General features: G+C 47.0%; 1 protein-coding gene across 3 annotated transcripts in view; it reads right to left on the bottom strand.

Moving 5' to 3' along the window:
- Nucleotides 1-10,126, bottom strand: part of NUDT4 (nudix hydrolase 4) — a 45,405-nt gene extending 35,279 nt beyond the window's left edge. For 2 of the 3 annotated variants that reach the window (XM_038756361.1, XM_038756362.1), the window contains exon 1: nt 9,870-10,126. In XM_038756361.1, the coding sequence (XP_038612289.1) occupies nt 9,870-9,998 (129 nt within the window). In that variant the 5' untranslated portion in view covers nt 9,999-10,126. The remainder of the gene's footprint in view (nt 1-9,869) is intronic. The other variant, XM_038756363.1, reaches the window with a different exon arrangement.
- Between the last annotated feature and the right edge of the window lie 13,687 nt (nt 10,127-23,813).

The raw sequence follows: 23,813 nt of genomic DNA, 5'->3' as shown, positions 1-23,813 counted from the left end.
GACAACCTGATAACCTTGTAACCTCCCCAGTGCTTAGCACATAGTAAGCGCTTAAAAGCCATCATTATTATTATTATTATTATTATTATTAAGACAGCTTTTGTTGGTTCTTTGCAAGGGGGGAATCCTCTTTTGTTTCTCGTCCGACCCTGGGGACCCCGGACCCCTGAGAAGCAAAGTGGCTCAGTGGCAAGAGCCCGGGCTGGGAGGGGTTAGAGGTCGTGGGTTCTAATCCAGGCTCCGCCACTTGTCTGCTGTGTGACCTTGGACAAGTCACTTCACTTCTCTGTTACCTCCTCTGTAAAAGGGGGGTGAAGACTGTGAGCCCCATGTGGGACAACCTCATTACCTTGTACCTGCCCCAGCGCTTAGCACATGGTAAGTAAGGGCTTAACAAATATCATTATTATTATTAATTCCCAATATCATTATTATGTTATTATTATTAATTCCCGATGAGGCAGCAGGGTGCGGTGACCCTCACCATCCCGCCCAGCGGCAGGGTCATTCATTCATATTTATTGAGCACAAACTGCGTGCAGAGCACTGTACTAAACGCTTGGGAAAGTACACTGGGCCTACGGAGCCCCCTGTCCCCGGCCCGTCCACCAAGGGCGCACGGAGGGGCCCTTATTAATAATAATAATGATAATAAAAATAGTACTTGTTAAGCACTTACTAAGTGCCAAGCACTGCTCTAAACACTGGGGTAGATGCAAGTTAATCAGGTTGGACACAGTCCCTGAACCACATGGGGCTCACTGTCTTAATCCCCATTTTAAAGATGAGGTAACTGAGGCCCAGTGAAGTGACTTGCCCAAGGTCACTCAGCAGACATGTGGTGGAGCCGGAATTAGAATAATAATAATAATTTTGGTATTTGTTAAGCGCTTACTATGTGCCAAGCACTGTTCTAAGCACTGAGGGAGATACAGGGTAGTCAGGTTGTCCCACGTGGGGCTCAGTTTTCATCCACATTTTACAGCTGAGGGAACCGGAGGCCCAGAGAAGTGAAGCGACTTGCCCAAGGTCACACAGCTGGCAAGTGGCAGAGTCAGAATTAGAACCCACGACCTCTGACTCCCAAATCTGGGCTCTTTCCACTGAGCCACGCTGCTTCTCATTAGAACCCGTGCTCCATCCACCACGCCACGGCACGGCCCTTAGAGCGCTTGCACTTCCCAAGCGCTTAGTACAGTGCTCTGCACACGGTAAGCGCTCAGAAGACTGTGAGCCCATTGTTGGGTAGGGACCGTCTTTATACGTTCATTCATTCATTCAATCATTTATTGAGCTCTTACTGTGTGCAGAGCGCTGTACTAAGCGCTTGGGAAGTACAAGTCGGCAATCAATCAATCAATTGTATTTATTGAGCGCTTACTGTGTGCACAGCACTGTACTAAGCGCTTGGGAAGTCCAAGTTGGCAACATATAGAGACAGTCCCTACCCAACATCATCAATCGTATTTCATCAATCGTATTTATTGAGCGCTTACTGTGTGCAGAGCACTGTACTAAGCGCTTGGGAAGTACAAATTGGCAACATAGTGGGCTCACAGTCTAGAAGGGGGAGACAGAGAACAAAACAAAACATATTAACAAAATACAATAAATAGAATAGATATGTACACATAAAATAAATAAATAAACACAGTAACACAGAGACGGTCCCTACCCAACAACGGGCTGCCACCCTGTAGTTCCCAAGCGCTCTGCCCAGTGCTCTGCACCCAGTAAGCGCTCAATACATACGATTGAATGAATGAATAAATACAATTGATTGAATGAAGAGGAGAGAGGCATTTAGAACAGTGCCAGGCACATTCATTCATTCAATCGTATTTATTGAGCGCTTACTGTGTGCAGAGCACTGTACTAAGCGCTTGGGAGAGGACGAGTCAGCAACAGAGACGGTCCCTCCCCAACAAGGGGCTCCCGGTCTAGAAGGGGGGAGACAGACAAACACAGTAAGCGCTCAATAAATACGATTGACTGAATGAAGAGGAGAGAGAAGGGCCTCGGTTACAACAGCGTTTAGGACAGTGCCAGGCATTCATTCATATATATTGAGCGCTTACTGGATGCAGAGCACTGTACTAAGCGCTTGGGAGAGGACAAGTGGGCAACAGAGAGAGACGGTCCCTCCCCAACAAGGGGCTCTCAGTCTGAGAAGCAGCGTGGCTCAGTGGAAAGAGCCCGGGCTTTGGAGTCAGAGGTCATGGGTTCAAATCCCGGCTCCGCCAATTCATTCATTCATTCAGTCGTATTTATTGAGTGCTTACTGTGTGCGGAGCACTGTACTAAGCCCTTGGGAAGTACAAGTTGGCAACATATCGAGATGGTCCCTAGTGTAAGCTGTGTGACTTTGGGCAAGTCGCTTCACTTTTAGACTGTGAGCCCACTATCGGGTAGGGACTGTCTCTATGTGATGCCAATTTGTACTTCCCAAGCGCTTAGTACAGTGCTCTGCACATAGTAAGCGCTCAATAAATACGATTGATTGATTGATTGATTCACTTCTCTGTGCCTCAGTTCCCTCATCTGTAGTAATAATAATAATGGCATTTATTAAGCGCTTACTATGTGCAAAGCACTGTTCTAAGCGCTGGGGAAGATACAAGGTAATCAGGTTGTCCCACAGGGGGCTCACCATCTTAATCCCCATTTTACAGATGAGGGAACTGAGGCACCGAGAAGAGAAGTGACTGGCCCAAAGTCACACAGCTGACAAGTGGCAGAGCCGGGATTTGAACCCATACTCTATTTAATTTGTACATATTTATTCTATTTATTTTATTTTGTTAATATGTTGTTTTGTTCTCTGTCTCCCCCTTCTAGACTGTGAGCCCAACTGTTGGGTAGGGACCGTCTCTCTATGTTGCCAACTTGGACTTCCCAAGCGCTTAGTCCAGTGCTCTGCACACAGCAGCGCTCAATAAATACGACTGAATGAATGAAAGAGCTCACATTCTAACAAGGAAGACGGACAGACATGTCCACACGCAATGAACTGTGTGGGACACGGACTTTGATCTATTTATTTTATTTTGTTAATATGTTTTGTTTTGATCTCTGTCTCCCCCTTCTAGACTGTGAGCCCGCTGTTGGGTAGGGACCGTCTCGAGATGTTGCCAACTTGTAGTTCCCAAGCGCTTAGTCCAGTGCTCTGCACACAGTAAGTGCTCAATAAATACGACTGAATGAATGAATAAATACGATTGAATGAATGAATGAATGAATGAATGAATGAACTCCAAAGCCCGGGCTCTTTCCACTGAGACACGGCTGTAAAATGGGGATGAAGACTGTGAGCCCCCCGTGGGACAACCTGATCACCTTGTAACCTCCCCAGCACTTAGAACAGTGCATTGCACATAGTAAGCGCTTCATAAATGCCATCATCATCATTATTATTATTATTAGAAGGGGACGGACGGACAACAGAACAGGGTGGAGGCTGAACAGCTGCCCCTTGAGAAGCCACCAAAATAGAGAAGGGTTTCCTAGACTGTGAGCCCACTGTTGGGTAGGGACCATCTCCATACGTTGCCAACTTGTCCTTCCCAAGCGCTTAGTCCAGCGCTCTGCACACAGTAAGCGCTCAATAAAGCGCTCAGTCCCAGACTGAGCCCCTTCCCTCCTCTCCCCCTCGTCCCCCTCTCCATCCCCCCATCTTACCTCCTTCCCTTCCCCACAGCACCTGTATATATGTATATATGGTTGTATATATTTATTACTCTATTTATTTATTTATTTATTTTACTTGTACATTTCTATCCTATTTATTTTATTTTGTTGGTATGTTTGGTTCTGTTCTCTGTCTCCCCCTTTTAGACTGTGAGCCCACTGTTGGGTAGGGACTGTCTCTATGTGTTGCCAATTTGTACTTCCCAAGAGCTTAGTACAGTGCTCTGCACATAGTAAGCGCTCAATAAATACGATTGATTGATTAATAAATGATTGAATGAATGAATAAATGCCATCATCATCATCATTATTATTAGGGGGGAGAGAGACAACAGAACAGGGTGGAGGCTGAACAGCTGCCCCTTGAGAAGCCACCAAAATAGAGAACCGTTTTCTACACTGTGAGCCCACTGTTGGGTAGGGCCCGTCTCTATTTGTTGCCAACTTGTCCTTCCCAAGCGCTCAGTCCAGTGGTCTGCACACAGTAAGCGCTCAATAAATACGATTGAATGAATGAATAAATGTCATCATCACCGTCTCTCTGTTGCCAACGTAGTAAGCAATTCATAAACGCCATTATCATTATTATTATTAACAGAAGGGGGGAGACGGACAACAGAACAGGGTGGAGGCTGAACAGCTGCCCCTTGAGAAGCCACCAAAATAGAGAAGGGTTTTGTAAACTGTGAGCCCACTTTTGGGTAGGGAACGTCTCTATGTGTTGCCAACTTGTACTTCCCAAGCGCTCAGTACAGTGCTCTGCACACAGTAAGCGCTCAATAAATACGACTGAATGAATGAATAAATGTCATCATCACCGTCTCTATCTGTTGCCAACATAGTAAGCAATTCATAAATGCCATCATTATTATTATTATTATTATTAATAAAAGGGGGGAGACGGACAACAGAACAGGGTGGAGGCTGAACAGCTGCCCTTTGAGAAGCCACCAAAACAGAGAAGGGTTTCCTAGACTGTGAGCCCACTGTTGGGTAGGGACCGTCTCTCTATGTTGCCAACTTGTAGTTCCCAAGCGCTTAGTATAGTGCTCTGCACACAGGAAGTGCTCATTAAATACGATTGAATGAATGAATAAATGCCATCATCATCACTATTATAAGGGGGGAGACAGACAACAGAGGGTGGAGGCTGAACAGCTGCCCCTTGAGAAGCCACCAAAATAGAGAAGGGTTTCCTAGACTGTGAGCCCACTGTTGGGTAGGGACCGTCTCTATTCGTTGCCAACTTGTCCTTCCCAAGCGCTCAGTCCAGTGCTCTGCACACAGTAAGCGCTCAATAAATACGACTGAATGAACGAATAAATGGCATCATCACCGTCTCTATCTGTTGCCAACACAGTAAGCAATTCATAAAGCAATCAATCGTATTTACTGAGCGCTTACTGTGTGCAGAGCACTGTACTAAGCGCTTGGGAAGTACAAATTGGCAACATATAGAGACGGCCCCTACCCAACAGTGGGCTCACAGTCTAAAAGGGGGAGACAAAACCATACGATTGAATGAATGAATGTGAGCCCGTTGTTGCTGTTGCCAACTTGGGGTCTTCGCCCTGTGTGGCCTGCTGACTTTCAGCCCTGGGGAGACAGAAGCTTAGTTGGGGTCGCTCCTTCTCGGCTCCTCCCCTGATCATTGCTGATTGATTCCCAAGCGCTCAGTCCAGCGCTCCGCACACAGTAAGCGCTCAATAAATACGACTGAATGAACGAATAAATGTCCTCATCACCGTCTCTATCTGTTGCCAACACAGTAAGCAATTCATAAATGCCATCATCATCATCACTATTATTATTAGAGGGGGGAGACAGACAACAGAACAGGGTGGAGGCTGAACAGCTGCCCCTTGAAAAGCCACCAAAATAGGGAAGGGTTTGGGTAGGGACTGTCTCTATATGTTGCCAACCTGTCCTTCCCAAGCGCTCAGTCCAGCGCTCTGCACACAGTAAGCGCTCAATAAATACGACTGAATGAATGAATGTGAGCCCGTTGTTGGGAAGGGACCGTCTCTATCTGTTGCCAACTTGGGGTCTTCGCCCTGTGTGGCCTCCTGACTTTCAGCCCTGGGGAGGCAGAAGCTTAGTTGGGGTCGCTCCTTCTCGGCTCCTCCCCTGATCATTGCTGATTGATTCCCAAGCGCTCAGTCCAGCGCTCCGCACACAGTAAGCGCTCAATAAATACGACTGAATGAACGAATAAATGTCACCATCACCGTCTCTATCTGTTGCCAACACAGTAAGCAATTCATCAATCAATCAGTCGTGCTTACTGTGTGCAGAGCACTGTACTAAGCGCTTGGGAAGTACAAATCGGCAACATATACAGTCCCTACCCAACACTGGGCTCACGGTCTAGAAGGGGGAGACAAAACCATACGATTGAAGGAATGAATGTGAGCCCGTTGTTGCTGTCGCCAACTTGGGGTCTTCGCCCTGTGTGGCCTGCTGACTTTCAGCCCTGGGGAGACTTAGAAGCTTAGTTGGGGTCGCTCCTTCTCGGCTCCTCCCCTGATCATTGCTGATTGATTCCCAAGCGCTCAGTCCAGCGCTCCGCACACAGTAAGCGCTCAATAAATACGATTGAATGAATGAATGTGAGCCCGCTGTTGGGTAGGGACCGTCTCTATCTGTTGCCAACTTGGGGTCTTCGCCCTGTGTGGCCTCCTGACTTTCACCCCCGGGGAGGCAGAAGCTTAGTTGGGGTCGCTCCTTCTCGGCTCCTCCCCTGATCATTGCTGATTGATTCCCAAGCGCTCAGTCCAGCGCTCCGCACACAGTAAGCGCTCAATAAATACGACTGAATGAACGAATAAATGCCATCATCACCGTCTCTATCTGTTGCCAACACAGTAAGCAATTCATCAATCAATCGTGCTTACTGTGTGCAGAGCACTGTACTAAGCGCTTGGGAAGTACAAATCAGCAACATATACAGTCCCTACCCAACAGTGGGCTCACGGTCTAGAAGGGGGAGACAAAACCATACGATTGAAGGAATGAATGTGAGCCCGTTGTTGCTGTTGCCAACTTGGGGTCTTCGCCCTGTGTGGCCTGCTGACTTTCAGCCCTGGGGAGACTTAGAAGCTTAGTTGGGGTCGCTCCTTCTCGGCTCCTCCCCTGATCATTGCTGATTGATTCCCAAGCGCTCAGTCCAGCGCTCCGCACACAGTAAGCGCTCAGTAAATACGACTGAATGAACGAATAAATGTCCTCATCACCGTCTCTATCTGTTGCCAACACAGTAAGCAATTCATCAATCAATCAATCGTGCTTACTGTGTGCAGAGCACTGTACTAAGCGCTTGGGAAGTACAAATTTGCAACATATACAGTCCCTACCCAACAGTGGGCTCACAGTCTGGAAGGGGGAGACAAAACCATACGATTGAAGGAATGAATGTGAGCCCGTTGTTGCTGTTGCCAAATTGGGGTCTTCGCCCTGTGTGGCCTGCTGACTTTCAGCCCTGGGGAGACTTAGAAGCTTAGTTGGGGTCGCTCCTTCTCGGCTCCTCCCCTGATCATTGCTGATTGATTCCCAAGCGCTCAGTCCAGCGCTCCGCACACAGTAAGCGCTCAATAAATACGACTGAATGAATGAATACTGAATGAACGAATAAATGTCATCACCGTCTCTATCTATTGCCAACACAGTAAGCAATTCATAAATCAATCAATCAATCGTATTTACTGAGCGCTTGCTGTGTGCAGAGCACTGTACTAAGCGCTTGGGAAGTACAAATCGGCAACATATACAGTCCCTACCCAACAGTGGGCTCACAGTCTAAAAGGGGGAGACAAAACCATACGACTGAATGAATGAATGTGAGCCCGTTGTTGCTGTTGCCAACTTGGGGTCTTCGCCCTGTGTGGCCTGCTGACTTTCAGCCCTGGGGAGACAGAAGCTTAGTTGGGGTCGCTCCTCCTCGGCTCCTCCCCTGATCATTGCTGATTGATTCCCAAGCGCTCAGTCCAGCGCTCCGCACACAGTAAGCGCTCAATAAATACGATTGAATGAATGAATGTGAGCCCGCTGTTGGGTAGGGACCGTCTCTATCTGTTGCCAACTTGGGGTCTTCGCCCTGTGTGGCCTCCTGACTTTCACCCCCGGGGAGACAGAAGCTTAGTTGGGGTCGCTCCTTCTCGGCTCCTCCCCTGATCATTGCTGATTGATTCCCAAGCGCTCAGTCCAGCGCTCCGCACACAGTAAGCGCTCAATAAATACGACTGAATGAACGAATAAATGTCACCATCACCGTCTCTATCTGTTGCCAACACAGTAAGCAATTCATCAATCAATCAATCGTGCTTACTGTGTGCAGAGCACTGTACTAAGCGCTTGGGAAGTACAAATCGGCAACATATACAGTCCCTACCCAACAGTGAGTGGGCTCACAGTCTGGAAGGGGGAGCCAAAACCATACGATTGAAGGAATGAATGTGAGCCCGTTGTTGCTGTTGCCAACTTTCACCCCTGGGGAGACAGAAGCGTAGTTGGGGTCGCTCCTCCCCTGATCACTAATGATTGATTCCCAAGCGCTCAGTCCAGTGCTCCGCATACAGTAAGCGCTCAATAAATACGACTGAATGAACGAATAAATGTCACCATCACCGTCTCTATCTGTTGCCAACACAGTAAGCAATTCATCAATCAATCAATCGTGCTTACTGTGTGCAGAGCACTGTACTAAGCGCTTGGGAAGTACAAATCGGCAACATATACAGTCCCTACCCAACAGTGGGCTCACAGTCTGGAAGGGGGAGACAAAACCATACGACTGAAGGAATGAATGTGAGCCCGTTGTTGCTGTCGCCAACTTGGGGTCTTCGCCCTGTGTGGCCTGCTGACTTTCAGCCCTGGGGAGGCAGAAGCTTAGTCGGGGTCGCTCCTCCCCTGATCACTAATGATTGATTCCCAAGCGCTCAGTCCAGTGCTCCGCATACAGTAAGCGCTCAATAAATACGACTGAATGAACGAATAAATGTCACCATCACCGTCTCTATCTGTTGCCAACACAGTAAGCAATTCATCAATCAATCAATCGTGCTTACTGTGTGCAGAGCACTGTACTAAGCGCTTGGGAAGTACAAATCGGCAACATATACAGTCCCTACCCAACAGTGGGCTCACAGTCTGGAAGGGGGAGACAAAACCATACGACTGAAGGAATGAATGTGAGCCCGTTGTTGCTGTCGCCAACTTGGGGTCTTCGCCCTGTGTGGCCTCCTGACTTTCAGCCCTGGGGAGAAAGAAGCGTAGTTGGGGTCGCTCCTTCTCGGCTCCTCCCCTGATCATTGCTGATTGATTCACAAGTGCTCAGTCCAGCGCTCCGCACACAGTAAGCGCTCAATAAATACGACTGAATGAACGAATAAATGTCCTCATCACCGTCTCTATCTGTTGCCAACACAGTAAGCAATTCATCAATCAATCAATCGTGCTTACTGTGTGCAGAGCACTGTACTAAGCGCTTGGGAAGTACAAATCGGCAACATATACAGTCCCTACCCAACACTGGGCTCACGGTCTAGAAGGGGGAGACAAAACCATACGATTGAAGGAATGAATGTGAGCCCGTTGTTGCTGTTGCCAACTTGGGGTCTTCGCCCTGTGTGGCCTGCTGACTTTCAGCCCTGGGGAGACAGAAGCGTAGTTGGGGTCGCTCCTTCTCGGCTCCTCCCCTGATCATTGCTGATTGATTCGCAAGCGCTCAGTCCAGCGCTCCGCACACAGTAAGCGCTCAATAAATACGACTGAATGAACGAATAAACGTCACCATCACCGTCTCTATCTGTTGCCAACACAGTAAGCAATTCATCAATCAATCAATCGTGCTTACTGTGTGCAGAGCACTGTACTAAGCGCTTGGGAAGTACAAATCGGCAACATATACAGTCCCTACCCAACAGTGGGCTCACGGTCTAGAAGGGGGAGACAAAACCATACGATTGAAGGAATGAATGTGAGCCCGTTGTTGCTGTCGCCAACTTGGGGTCTTCGCCCTGTGTGGCCTGCTGACTTTCAGCCCGGGGGAGGCAGAAGCTTAGTCGGGGTCGCTCCTCCCCTGATCACTAATGATTGATTCGCAAGCGCTCAGTCCAGTGCTCCAAACACAGCAAAAGGTCAGTCACTACGACCGACAAGGCGGCCCCCCCCCGCGGGGCTCTCACCTCGTCCTCCCGCTCGCTGCGGAAGCACAGGCAGGCCGCCCGCTTCTTGAAGCCCTCCCGGTCGTAGGTCCGCGTCTGGTTCGGCTTGAACTTCATCATCATCATCATCATCATCAGCACCAGCAGCATGGGGGCGGAGGAGGCCCAGGCGGCCCAGGAGGAAGGCGGGGGCGGGCTGGGCGCTCAGGCCGGCCGCCAAGCCGAAGAAGCGCCGCCACCGGGCGCCCCTCGCTCCTCCATGGAAGCCGCTGGGGGCCGGCGGGGCCCGGGACGGGGCCGATCCGCCGCTGGCCGCCGGGCTACCGCGCCGCTCCGCCGGCTACCGCACCCGCCCCGCTCCCTCTATTTAACCGGAGCTCCAACGCCAGCGGCCGCCGCCTGTCAATCACCCCGCCCCCGCGCACTGCGCCTGCGCGCCACGCCGCCACCGTGGCGCGCCGCTGGGGGGAGGGACGCCGAAGTCGCGGGTTCGAATCCCGCCTCCTTCGGCCCGGTCACGTCACCTCCCCGTGCCTCAGTTACCTCATCTCTAAAATGGGGATGAAGACTGGGAGCCCCACGGGGGACAACCTTGATCACCTTGTATCTCCCTCAGCGCTCGGAATGGTGCTTCGCACGTAGTAAGTGCTTACAAATGCCATCATTGTTATTATTCTCAAGGCCTCAGTTGCCTCATCTGTAAAATGGGGTTTGGGACGTCTCTGTGCCTCAGTTACCTCATCTCTAAAATGGGGATGAAGACTGGGAGCCCCACGGGGGACAACCTCGATCACCTTGTATCTCCCTCAGCACTCAGAATGGTGCTTCGCACATAGTAAGTGCTTTACAAATGCCATCATTGTTATTATTCTCTATGCCTCAGTTGCCTCATCTGTAAAATGGGGTTAGGGAGTCAGGGGTCGTGGGTTCGAATCCTACCTCATTCGGGCAAGTCACTTCACCTCTCCGTGCCTCAGTTACCTCATCTCTAAAATGGGGATGAAGACTGGGAGCCCCACGGGCGACAACCTCATCACCTCGTGCTTCGCACACAGTAAGCGCTCAACAAATGCCATCATTATTGTTCTCTGTGCCTCAGTTATCTCATCTGTAAAATGGGACTTGGGAGTCAGAGGTCGTGGGTTCGAATCCCGCCTCCTTCGGCCCGGTCACTTCACCTCCCCGTGCCTCAGTTACCTCATCTGTAAAATGGGGGTGAAGACTGGGAGCCCCACGGGGGACAACCTCGGTCACCTTGTATCTCCCTCAGCGCTCGGAATGGTGCTTCGCACATAGTAAGTGCTTTACAAATGCCATCATTGTTATTATTCTAAAGGCCTCAGTTGCCTCATCTGTAAAATGGGGTTTGGGACTTCTCTGTGCCTCAGTTACCTCATCTCTAAAATGGGGATGAAGACTGGGAGCCCCGCGGGGGACAACCTCGATCACCTTGTATCTCCCTCAGCGCTCAGAGCGGTGCTTCACACATAGTAAGTGCTTTACAAATGCCATCATTGTTATCGTTCTCTATGCCTCAGTTGCCTCATCTGTAAAATGGGGTTTGGGACGTCTCTGTGCCTCAGTTACCTCATCTGTAAAATGGGGATGAAGACTGGGAGCCCCACGGGGGACAACCTTGATCACCTTGTATCTCCCTCAGCGCTCGGAATGGTGCTTCGCACATAGTAAGTGCTTTACAAATGCCATCATTGTTATTATTCTCAAGGCCTCAGTTGCCTCATCTGTAAAATGGGGTTTGGGACGTCTCTGTGCCTCAGTTACCTCATCTGTAAAATGGGGATGAAGACTGGGAGCCCCACGGGGGACAACCTCATCACCTCGTGTTTCACACATAATAAGTACTTAACAAATGCCATCATTATTATTCTCTGTGCCTCAGTTATCTCCTCTGTAAAGTGGGCATTGGGAGTCAGAGGTCGTGGGTTCGAATCCTACCTCCTTCGGGCAAGTCACTTCACCTCTCCGTGCCTCAGTTACCTCATCTCTAAAATGGGGATGAAGACTGGGAGCCCCACAGGGGACACCTCATCACCTCGTGCTTCGCACATAGTAAGCGTTTAACAAATGCATCATTATTATTCTCTATGCCTCAGTTATCTCATTTGTAAAGTGGGCATTGGGAGTCAGAGGTCGTGGGTTCGAATCCCACCTCCTTCGGGCAAGTCACTTCACCATTCTGTGCCTCAGTTACCTCATCTCTAAAATGGGGATGAAGACTGGGAGCCCCACGGGGGACAACCTCAACACCTCGTGCTTCGCACATTGTACGCGCTCAACAAATGCCATCATTATTATTCTCTGTGCCTCAGTTATCTCATCTGTAAAATGGGACTTGGGAGTCAGAGGTCGTGGGTTCGAATCCCTCCTCCTTCGGGCAAGTCACCTCACCTCCCCGTGCCTCAGTTACCTCATCTCTGAAATGGGGATGAAGACTGGGAGCCCCACGGGGGACAACCTTGATCACCTTGTATCTCCCTCAGCGCTCAGAATGGTGCTTCGCACATAGTAAGTGCTTTACAAATGCCATCATTGTTATCATTCTCTATGCCTCAGATACCTCATCTGTAAAATGGGGATGAAGACTGGGAGCCCCACGGGGGACAACCTCAACACCTCGTGCTTCGCACATAGTACACGCTCAACAAATGCCATCATTATTATTCTCTGAGCCTCAGTTACCTCATCTCTAAAATGGGCCTTGGGAGTCAGAGGTCGTGGGTTCGAATGCCGCCTCCTTCAGGCCAGTCACTTCACCTCTCCGTGCCTCAGTTACCTCATCTCTAAAATGGGGATGAAGACTGGGAGCCCCACAGGGAACAACCTTGATCACCCTGTATCTCCCTCAGCGCTTAGAATGGTTCTTCGCACATAGTAAGTGCTTTACAAATGCCATCATTGTTATTATTCTCTATGCCTCAGTTACTTCATCTGTAAAATGGGGTTTGGGACTTCTCTGTGCCTCAGTTCCCTCAAATGGAAAATGGGGATGAAGACTGGGAGCCCCATGTGGGACAACCTTGATTCCCTGGTATTCTCCCCAGAGCTTAGAATAGTACTTAGCACATAGTAAGTGCTTAACAAATGCCATCATTATTATTATTATTATTCTCTGTGCCTCAATTGCCTCATCTGTAAAATGTGGCTTGGGACTTCTCTGTGCCTCAATTACCTCATCTGAAAAACGGGGCTTGGGACTTCTCTGTGCCTCAGTTACCTCATCTCTAAAATGAGGAGGAAGACTGGGAGCCCCTTGGGGGACAACCTCATCACCTCGTGTTTCCACATAGTAAGCGCTTAACAAATGCCATCATTGTTATTATTCTCCGTGCCTCAGTTATCTCATCTGTAAAATGGGCCTTGGGAGTCAGAGGTCGTGGGTTCGAATCCCGCCTCTGCCGATTTGCAGCTGAGTTCGGGCAAGTCACTTCACTTCTCTGAGCCTCAGTTACCTCATCTCTAAAATGGGCCTTGGGGGTCAGAGGTCGTGGGTTCGAATGCCGCCTCCTTCGGGCAAGTCACTTCACCTCTCCGTGCCTCAGTTACCTCATCTCTAAAATGGGGATGAAGACTGGGAGCCAGAGGACGTGGGTTCTAATCCACGTCCACGTAAATACGATTGGTGCTGACGATGATGATGATGGAGGGAGGGAGAGGAAGAGGAGGAGGAGGGCGGGTCCCAGGGGTGTTTCCATCCGTCTTCTTGGGGAGTCAACGCTTAGTGCAGTGCTCTGCACGCAATAATCGCTTTATCAATCAATCAATCGTATTTATTGAGCGCTTACTGTGTGCAGAGCACTGTACTAAGCGCTTGGGAAGTACAAGTTGGCAACATATAGAGAGTCCCTACCCAACAATGGGCTCACAGTCTAGAAATATGATTGAATGAATCAATGAGTGTGGAAGGAGTCCCGCTCTGCCGGGGCGTCGCTTTATGAGGGCTAAGAATAAACCCACATAAAACAATCACAGACAATATCCGTCCCCAAATAATCAGCCCCCTTTCCTCCCTCAAAAGAAAAAAAACAAAAAACAACCACCCCCCCACAGGAAGCCCCCTTTGACATCCAGCCCCGGAATGTTCCCTTGCCTAATTGAGATGCCATATGCAAAAAAACAAAGTGTTAATACATTTACAACCCCTTTTGCAATGTTTTCACCGTGACAGCTTTAGAAACAATCCACTTAACCTAAAGACCAAGGGCTCCTTGTCATTTGGACAAGAATGGTGCTCAGGCGATTAGAGGGACAGAAGAAAGGAATGCAGTAGGGAGGGACGCTATTTTGCATTTACGCGGTTTCTATTTTGGTTTTCCAGATGTGCTTTTTTCCCTAAGAAAAATCAAGGAACGAGGAAAAAAGGGGTAAATGACAGAAACGTGGAGCCCCATTGGATTAATTAGACTTTTAGACTGTGAGCCCACTGTTGGGTAGGGACTGTCTCTATATGTTGCCAATTTGCTTCCCAAGCGCTTAGTACAGTGCTCTGCACACAGTAAGCGCTCAATAAATATGATTGATGAAGATGATGATGATTAATTAGGCTTAACACCACTGCAAATATGGTGCTACCAAGTACATTCTGAGACCTCTCTGGGCTCCACTTTGAAGGGTGTCACACTGTTCGATCACGTCTCCTGGAGGTAATTTATCCCGAGCTGGAAAAACTGAATTTTGAGAAAGCTAAAAGGAAACCCAACAGATCCCAAATGTTGAGGGATCTGATGATTAGTTCTTTTTGTTGCAGCCCAGGGTGGAAAACATTCCCCCTTTTAGACTGTGAGCCCACTGTTGGGTAGGGACTGTCTCTATATGCTGCCAATTTGTACTTCCCAAGCGCTTAGTACAGTGCTCTGCACACAGTAAGCGCTCAATAAATACGTTTGATGATGATGATGATGATTCGGCTGAGTGTGGGAGTAAGATATTTTTGCTGTGAGGTAATACCTTCAGGGATGGTTTCTTGAAATGGCCAGGGATTCCTTTCGATTGACAGTTGCTGACCTGTCCTGTGCTGTGGGTCCTGGGAATAATAATAATAATAATGGCATTTGTTAAGCGCTTACTATGTGCAAAGCACTGTTCTAAGCGCTGGGGGAGGGGGGATACAAGGTGATCAGGTTGTCCCGCATGGGACTCACAGTCGTAATCCCCATTTTACAGATGAGGTAACTGAGGCTCAGAGAAGTGAAGTGACTTGCCCAAGGTCACACAGCAGACATGTGGCGGAGCCAGGATTTGAACCCATGACCTCTGACTCCAAAGCCCGGGCTCTTTCCACTGAGCCAGGAACTGCCTTGCTGCTCTGTAAGTCAGTTGCAGAGAGGGGAGACAATCATTCAATCAATTGATCAATGAATCAAAGGTATTTATCGAATGCTTACTGTGTGTAGAGCACTGCGCTAAGCACTTGCATTAAATTAGCATGGCCTAATGGATAGAGTGTGGGCCTGGGCATCAGAAGGACCTGGGTTCTAATTCCGCTCCTCCACTTGTCTGCTGTGTGACTTCGGGCAAGCCACTTGATGATGATGGTGGTATTTGTTAAGCGCTTACTATGTGCAAAGCACTGTTCTAAGCGCTGGGGAGGTTACAAGGTGATCAGGTTGCCCCATGTGGGGCTCACAGTCTTCATCCCCATTTTACAGATGAGGTAATTGAGGCCCAGAGAAGTGAAGTGACTTGCCCAAAGTCACACAGCTGACAGTTAGCGGAGCCGGGATTTGAACCCATGACCTCTGACTCCAAAGCCCGGGCTCTTTCCACTGAGCCACGCTGCTCCTCTAACTTGACTGTGACTTGTCTGTGACTCAGTTACCTCATCTGTAAAATGGGGATTGAGACTGTGAGCCCCATGTGGGCCAGGGACTGTGTCCAACCCAATTTGCTCGTATCCACCCCAGCACTTAATACAGTACCTGGTACATAGTAACACTAATAATAATAATGATGGTATTTATTAAGTGCTTGCTATGTGCAAAGCACTGTTCTAAGCGCTGGGGAGGTTACAGGGTGATCAGGTTGTCCCACGGGGGGCTCACAGTTTTAATCCCCATTTTACAGATGAGGTCACTGAGGCACAGAGAAGTTAAGTAACTTGCCCAAAGTCACACAGCTGACAGTTGGTGGAGCCGGGATTTGAACCCATGACCTCTGACTCCAAAGCCCATGCTCTTTCCACTGAGCCACGCTGCTTCTCATAGTAAGCACTTAACAAATACCACTATTATTATTATTCACTTAGGAGAGGATAAAGTTGTAGAAACGTTCTTTAACCACAGAGAGCTTTCCATTTAGAGGGGGAGACAGACATTAATAAAAAGAAATAAATTATGGATATGTACATGAATCCTGTGGGACTGAGGGCGGGATGAACATCAAGTGCTCAGAGGGGCAGAAATCGAAGTGCAAGATTGAAGAATAAAGTCTGAAATGCCCTGTCAATCGAACGGATGATAATAGTAATAATAAGAAGAAACAGAAGAAGGATGGTGCTGATGTTTGTGATATTTATTAAACGCTTACTATGTGCCAAAGCTTTGCACTGCACTAAGGGCTGGGGTAGATATTGGATATTCAGGTTAGACACAGTCCCTATCCCCCAAGGGGCTCACAGTCTAAAAATGTAATAAGCACAAGTAATATCAGGAATAGCTCAAAATATAGACTATACCCTTGGGACAATTTAAATAAAGGAAATAATTTTCCTCCATGTTGCAGTTAGGGTTTGGCTCCTTGTAGTATCGGAGGCCAATATCCAGTTAAACCACATTTTCTCTGCCTCCTATTATTTATCCCACACCGAGTAACAACCGGAATTAATCTAGTGGCTTTGCTTTTCCGAGGCACTTCCGTAACAATTATCTCCTTTCGCCCCAAGTTATCTTCTTTCAAACTGAAATTTCGTTGCTGCGTTTTCGATCACTTTGAACTTTCGGGGAACAAAATGATTGCAAATTGCTTCTTGGCTTTTTTTCTGCGGCCTTTCTAAATTGAGATGATGCGGTCTACGGGATATAATGCTAGTCTAGGAATCAGTAGGCATAGGCCCAGCTTCTGGCTGCATAAATGTCTCCCAAAGCGTTTGGGAGTAAGCCTCTTCAACCCTGTAGGCTTACGATCCCTCAAATTACACGTATATACGGTCAGATTGTCACTGGCTAAATGGATCTTTACAGTCCCAGACTGTAAAGGTCGTGTGTACTGGTGTCAGGATTGTAGGGCAGCCGCAGAGATTCCAGTGCTTCTGTTTTATTATTGTAATTGGCCTTGGGCCAGTAGCTCCTCGACTTGGAACTAATAAGAGCAGCAAGAAGGAGGCATAGAGATTTCTGGTCCAGAATATTATTTCCCCTCTTTTCCCCTGCTCTCTCCCTTGGATCCCTGAGGAGAGTGGGAGAGTCCTGATCAATCCCCTTAATAATAATAATAGTAATTGGCATTTATTATGCACTTACTATGTGCAAAGCATTATTCTAAGCGCTGGGGAGGTTAATCAATCAATCAATCGTATTTATTGAGCGCTTACTGTGTGCAGAGCACTGTACTAAGCGCTTGGGAAGTACAAGCTGGCAACATATACAGTCCCTACCCAACAGTGGGCTCACAGTCTAAAAGGTGGGCTCACAGTCTAAAAGTTACGAGGTTACAAGGTGATCAGGTTGTCCCACTTGGGGCTCACAGTCTTAATCCCCATTTTACGGATGAGGGAACTGAGGCACAGAAAAGTTAAGTGACTTGCCCAAAGTCACACGGCTGACAGTTGGCAGAGCCGGGATTTGAACCCATGACCTCTGACTCCAAAGCCCGGGCTCTTTCCACTGAGCCACGCTGCTTAATCCAGCCCTGCCTATCCTGCTGTCCATTGGGCCTCAAGCATGTCTCTGGCAGAGAGATTGTATCCCTGTGCTTTATGCGTACCTTTTTACTACCCAAATACGATCATTTTCAGTAATAACTTGAGCTTCCAGCCACCAAATTCTCAGGGGTGCTGCGATGATTTTGTTTGACTCTTTAAAAGGAAGGCATTACCGATGTGTGGTGATTTTTTTGCTATCAGCATCCGCAAACCTAGTTCTGCCAATTTAATTGAATTCCTTCATAGGAAGTTAGGCACTTCAGAGGGAACATAAACTCTTTAGGCTCCCTGAGGGACCTTTTGGTGGGTCCCTATTCATTCATTCTTTCAATCGTATTTATTGAGCACTTACTGTGTCCAGAGTACTGTACTAAGCGCTTAGGAAGTACAAGTTGGCAACGTATAGAGACGGTCCCTACCCAACAACGGGCTCACAGTCTAGAAGGGGGAGACAGACAACAAAACAAAACGTGGTCAGGTGTAAGTCATCAGAATAAATAGAAGTAAAGCTAGATGGACATCATTGACAAAATCAATAGAATAGTAAATATGTACAAGTAAAATAAATAGAGTAATAAATCGGTACAAACGTATATACAGCACCTGTATATACGTATATATGTTTGTACGTATTTATTACTCTATTTTATTTGTACATATTTATTCTATTTATCTTATTTTGTTAATATGTTTGGTTTTGTTGTCTATCTCCCCCTTCTAGAGTGTGAGCCCGCTGTTGGGTAGTGACCGTCTCTATATGTTGCCAACTTGCACTTCCCAAGCGCTTAGTACAGTGCTCTGCACACAGGAAGCGCTCAATAAAGACAATTGAATGAATGAACGAGAGAGGAGAGTCGAGGATGACGCCAAGGTTGCGGGCCTGTGAGACGGGAAGGATGGTAGTGCCGTCTACAGTGATGGGAAAGTCAGGGAGAAGGCAGGGTTTGGGAGGGAAGACAAGGAGTTCAGTCTTGGACATATTGAGTTTTAGATGGCGGGCAGACATCCAGATGGAGATGTCCTGAAGGCAGGAGGAGACCCGAGCCTGAAGGGAGGGAGAGAGAGCACAATGCCTACTCTTTGCTTTTTAGTCTGTACAGCATTATAATTTCACCAGAATGTTGGAACGCATGCCTGAAGAACTTTCTTGGGTATATATAATCATAGTGAAGCAGGCAAGAAAATAACTTTTATTTTAATTTTAGTGATATTTTAAGGTAATACGATAACCCCAGATGGAAACCTTGCATTTAAACGCATCTGAAATCAGTGAGTTAGGATGAAGAGGGTAACCAAAGTTCAAAGAGCTACAATTATACAAACTCCAACTGGTTCTTGCTAAACTTTAAAAACAACATTTACTTTAGTCCAGCTACTGACAACCTTGTCTCTTCCTTGAAATGAAGAAATGGTTTACAAATTTACAGACTCTGATTTCTGACTTCCTTGACCCATATTTATTGCAGAATTTTTAAAACCCTCAGGTGCTTTTGTTTAACGAAAACTCCTGTGTTAAACTCATACGCGGTTGGCTAGGGACCATCAAATGCTTACTTAGAAATACAGGGTCTCCTTTATTTTTTTTTTTTTTATCACCCACAGAAAGGTTTGTAGCAGGAGTGGTTATCTCCTCCAGAAAGCAATGACTCAGGCAGTTTGATCCATGTTCTCAGTATTTTTTAACAGCTCTTTCATTCTCTATAATCATTTTTTCCTGTAGTTGTGTTAAAGAGAAAACTCCAATAGTATTCAGAATGTGAGTCCAAAGAAGAAAGGCAGTGTGGCCTAATGGATAGAGCACGGGGGGGGGGCATCTAGGAGCGAGAAGGACCTGGGTTCAAATCCCGGCTCCGACGCAGCCGTCTGCTGTGTGACCTTGGGCGAGTCACTTGACTTCTCTGGGCCTCGCTTACCTCAGCTGTAAAATGGGGGTTGAGACTGTGAGCCCCATGCGGGACTTGGACTGTGTCCAACCCGCTTAGCTTGCGGTTGGTAGGGGGCCTGGCCCATACCAGGAAAAAAAAAATAATTTCATATTTCTGGATAAATAGTTATTTGAAGCCAGTAGTAAATAGCAACATTTAATCTGTCATCAGAATAACCAAAAGTACGTTTTTACGCAATCCACAGTTGTCGTTGATGTGGTTAACTGTGGTTTTAGACTGTGAGCCCACTGTTGGGTAGGGACTGTCTCTATATGTTGCCAATTTGTACTTCCCAAGCGCTTAGTACAGTGCTCTGCACATAGTAAGCGCTCAGTAAATACGATTGATGATGATGGTTAACGAAACCTGAATAAGTGGACTAGTTGAGCACTTTGAGGGTACAACCTTGACTGTCACTGCTAGAGAAGGAGTGTGGCTTAGAGAAGCCACATGGCTCAGTGGCAAGAGCCAGGGCTTGGGAGTCAGAGGTCATGGGTTCAAATCCCGGCTCCGCCGCTTGTCAGCTGTGTGACTTTGGGCCAGTCACTTCACTTCTCTGTGCCTCAGTTACCTCATCTGTAAAATGGGGATTAAGACTGTGAGCCCCACATGGGACAACCTAATCACCTTGTATCCTCCCCAGCGCTTAGAACAGTGCTTTGCACATAGTCAGTGCTTAACAACTACCAAAATTATTATTATTATTAGTGGAATGTGTGCAGGCTCAGGAGTCAGAGGATCTGCATTCTAATCCTGGCTCTCCCGCTTGCTTCCTGTGTGGCTGGGGAAACGTCACAACTTCTCTGTGCCTCGGTTTTCCCATCTGTAAATGGGGATTCAATACCTGTTGGGTTTTTTTAATGTTATTTGTTAAGGGCTTAGTATGTGTCAAACACTGTTCAAGTCCTGGGGCAGGTACAACTCAATTAGGCCGGGCACAGTCCCTGTCCCACATGGGGCTCACAGTCTGAGTAAGAGGGAGAACAGATACTATGTATATATGTTTGTACATATTTATTACTCTATTTATTTATTTTACTTGTACATATCTATTCTATTTATTTTATTTTGTTAGTATGTTTGGTTTTGTTCTGTCTCCCCCTTTTAGACTGTGAGCCCACTGTTGGGTAGGGACTGTCTCTATATGTTGCCAATTTGTACTTCCCAAGCGCTTAGTACAGTGCTCTGCACATAGTAAGCGCTCAATAAATACGATTGATGATGATTGATGATACTAAATCTTCATTTTACAGAGGTACAGAGAAGTCCAGTACTTTGCCCAAGATCACACACAATTCTCCCTCCCAGTTAGATTGTGAACCCCATGTGGGCCTGGGGCTTTATCTAATCTGATTAATTTATACCTACTCCAGCACTTAGAACAGTGCTCGATTCATTCATTCATTCATTCACTCATTCATTCAATCGTATTTATTGAGCGCTTACTGTGTGCAGAGCACTGTACTAAGCGCTTGGGAAGTACAAGTTGGCAACATATAGAGTCGGTCCCTACCCAACAACGGGCAGTGCATGACGTGGAGTAAGCGCTTAACAATCAATCAATCAACCAATCGTATTTATTGAGCGCTTACTGTGTGCAGAGCACTGTCCTAAGCGCTTGGGAAGTACAAGTTGGCAACATATAGAGACAGTCCCTACCCAACAGTGGGCTCACAGTCTAAAAGGGGGAGACGGAGAACAAAACCAAACATACTAACAAAATAAAATAAATAGAATAGATATGTACAAGTAAAATAAATAGAGTAATAAATATGTACAAACATCTATACAAATACCATCACCAATCAATCGACCGCAAAGCTCCTTTCATTCATTCATTGTTGTATTTATTGAGCGCTTATACGTAGTTAGTACTTAACAAATACTATTAATAGTAGTGAAGCAGCGTGTCTCAGTGGAAAGAGCACGGGCTTTGGAGTCAAGAGGTCGTGGGTTCAAATCCCGGCTCCGCCACTTGTCAGCTGTGTGACTTTGGGCAAGTCACTTAACTTCTCTGGGCCTCAGTTCCCTCATCTGTAAAATGGGGATGAAGACTGTGAGCCCCACATGGGACAACCTGATTACCTTGTATCTACCCCAGCGCTTAGAACAGTGCTTTGCACATAGTAAGCGCTTAACAAATACCAACATTATTATTAGTAGTAGTAGTAGCAGTAATAGTAGTAATAGTTACGTGACCACCCCCAACCCCCGTAGCCTTACTGAAGGCAAATCTCCTCCAAGGGACCTTCCCTGACTAAACCCTCCTTTCCTCTTCTCCCCTTCCTTTCTGCGCCTCTCTGACTGACTCCCTTTATTCATCCCCCCATCCCAGACCCACAGCATTTTCGTACATATATGCAATTTATTTATTTATATGAATCTGTCTCCCCCTCTAGATTGTAAGCTCACTGTGGGCAGGGAATGTGTCTGTTCGTTGTTATATTGTACTTTCCCAAATGCGCAAATGAGCAGCGCTCTATACTCAATAAATACGATCAACTGATTAACTAATAGTATCATTAAGCACTTACTGTGTGCGGAGTGTGCACTGAATGCCAACGTGTGCTTGTACTTCCCAAGCGCCTAGTACAGAGCTCTGCACACAGTAAGCGCTCAATAAATATGATTCAATGAGTGAATGTGTGCACGAAAGGCCAGGAAAGGGTGAATTTCCTATTTATTCTACTCATTTACTCTTTTTCCTTATAAAATTGTACCCCAAGTTATCAAAACCTCAGGGTGCAAGCTCAATAACATCTAGAACTTTCCTGCAAAGTGAAAATTAAAAATCACTGCGATTGTCATTAACTACAGTGATAGTCTTGAAAAAGCCCTTTAAAAATTCATTTCTATAGAACAGGAACTGAGAAAAGTTCCTTAGAGAAGCAGCGTGGCTCAGTGGAAAGAGCACGGGCTTTGGAGTCAGAGGTCATGGGTTCAAATCCCGGCTCCGCCAATTATCAGCTGTGTGACTTTGGGCAAGTCACTTAACTTTTCTGTGCCTCAGTTCCCTCATCTGTAAAATGGGGATTAAGACTGTAAGCCCCATGTGGGACAACCTGATCACCTTGTATCCCCCCAGCACTTGGAACAGTGCTTTGCACATAGTAAGCGCTTAACAAATACCATCATCATCATTATTATTATTATTATTATTAAAAGTGTTCCAAGGATATAGCATTGATAAAGGAGGCCATCTCATAGGTTACTGTACTCACTGCATAAATTCTCCCGACTCGTGTGGCATCCGATGGCCCAGGCTTCATTTCTTTGCAATCTCTTATGTAGCAAGAAGTGCAATGATATTATGTGAATGATGATGATGGTATTTATTGAGCACTTAGAGTGGGACAAACACTGTGCTAAGCTCAACGGCAGGTAGCAAATAATCACATAGGATGCAGTCCCTATCCCACACAGGGCTCAGAGTCTAAGAGAATAATATGAATAATCCAGTGATTTGAACTTCACAAGTCTAAATATCATTCCTTCTTTTACTGGAAAACCTCATCATCTAGGTGAACACAGACATGTCATCCTCGGTAGTCATTTTCAGCATCCTGTATTACGTTCATCTAAACACAACTCATCACTTGCTTCTTCTCTAGAGAGAAGAGAGTGACCAGAAGGACCAAAAGCTCCAAAGAGGAGGAGGACGAGGTTATTTTGGAAGAGTATTAAAGATGAGGATAGTAATGATGGCATTTATTGAGCACTTACTATGTGCAAAGCACAGCTCTAAACGCTGAGGATGGATGCGGTCTGGCAAGGAAAAATGCAAATATTCTTGATGAGGGGAATGGTATGTTTGGAATAGATCAGAGGCGGAACAGTGGGCAGGTTTCCTGAGGAGGGGAAAAGGAGGAGAAAGATCAGAAAGAATAAGAGAAGCAGGAAGAGGAGGGGAAGAGAGCCTGGAAGGGGTGGCAAGGGCAGTTAGAAAATGGTTAACCTGGGTTTTTTTTTTTTTATAATGGAATTTATTAAGCGCTTACTAGGTGCAAAGCACTGTTCTAAGCGCTGGGGTAGATACAAGGCAATCAAGTTGTCCCACGTGGGGCTCACAGACTTAATCCCCATTTTACAGATGAGGGAACTGGGGCCCAGAGAAGTCGTGACTTGCCCGGAGTCACACAGCTGACAAGTGGTGGAGCCGGGATT

Source organism: Tachyglossus aculeatus, chromosome 14, assembly GCF_015852505.1.
Source record: "Tachyglossus aculeatus isolate mTacAcu1 chromosome 14, mTacAcu1.pri, whole genome shotgun sequence".
Classification (NCBI taxonomy): domain Eukaryota; kingdom Metazoa; phylum Chordata; class Mammalia; order Monotremata; family Tachyglossidae; genus Tachyglossus; species Tachyglossus aculeatus.
The sequence above is the reverse complement of the archived record's forward strand: the minus strand, read 5'-3'. Positions and strand labels throughout refer to the sequence as shown.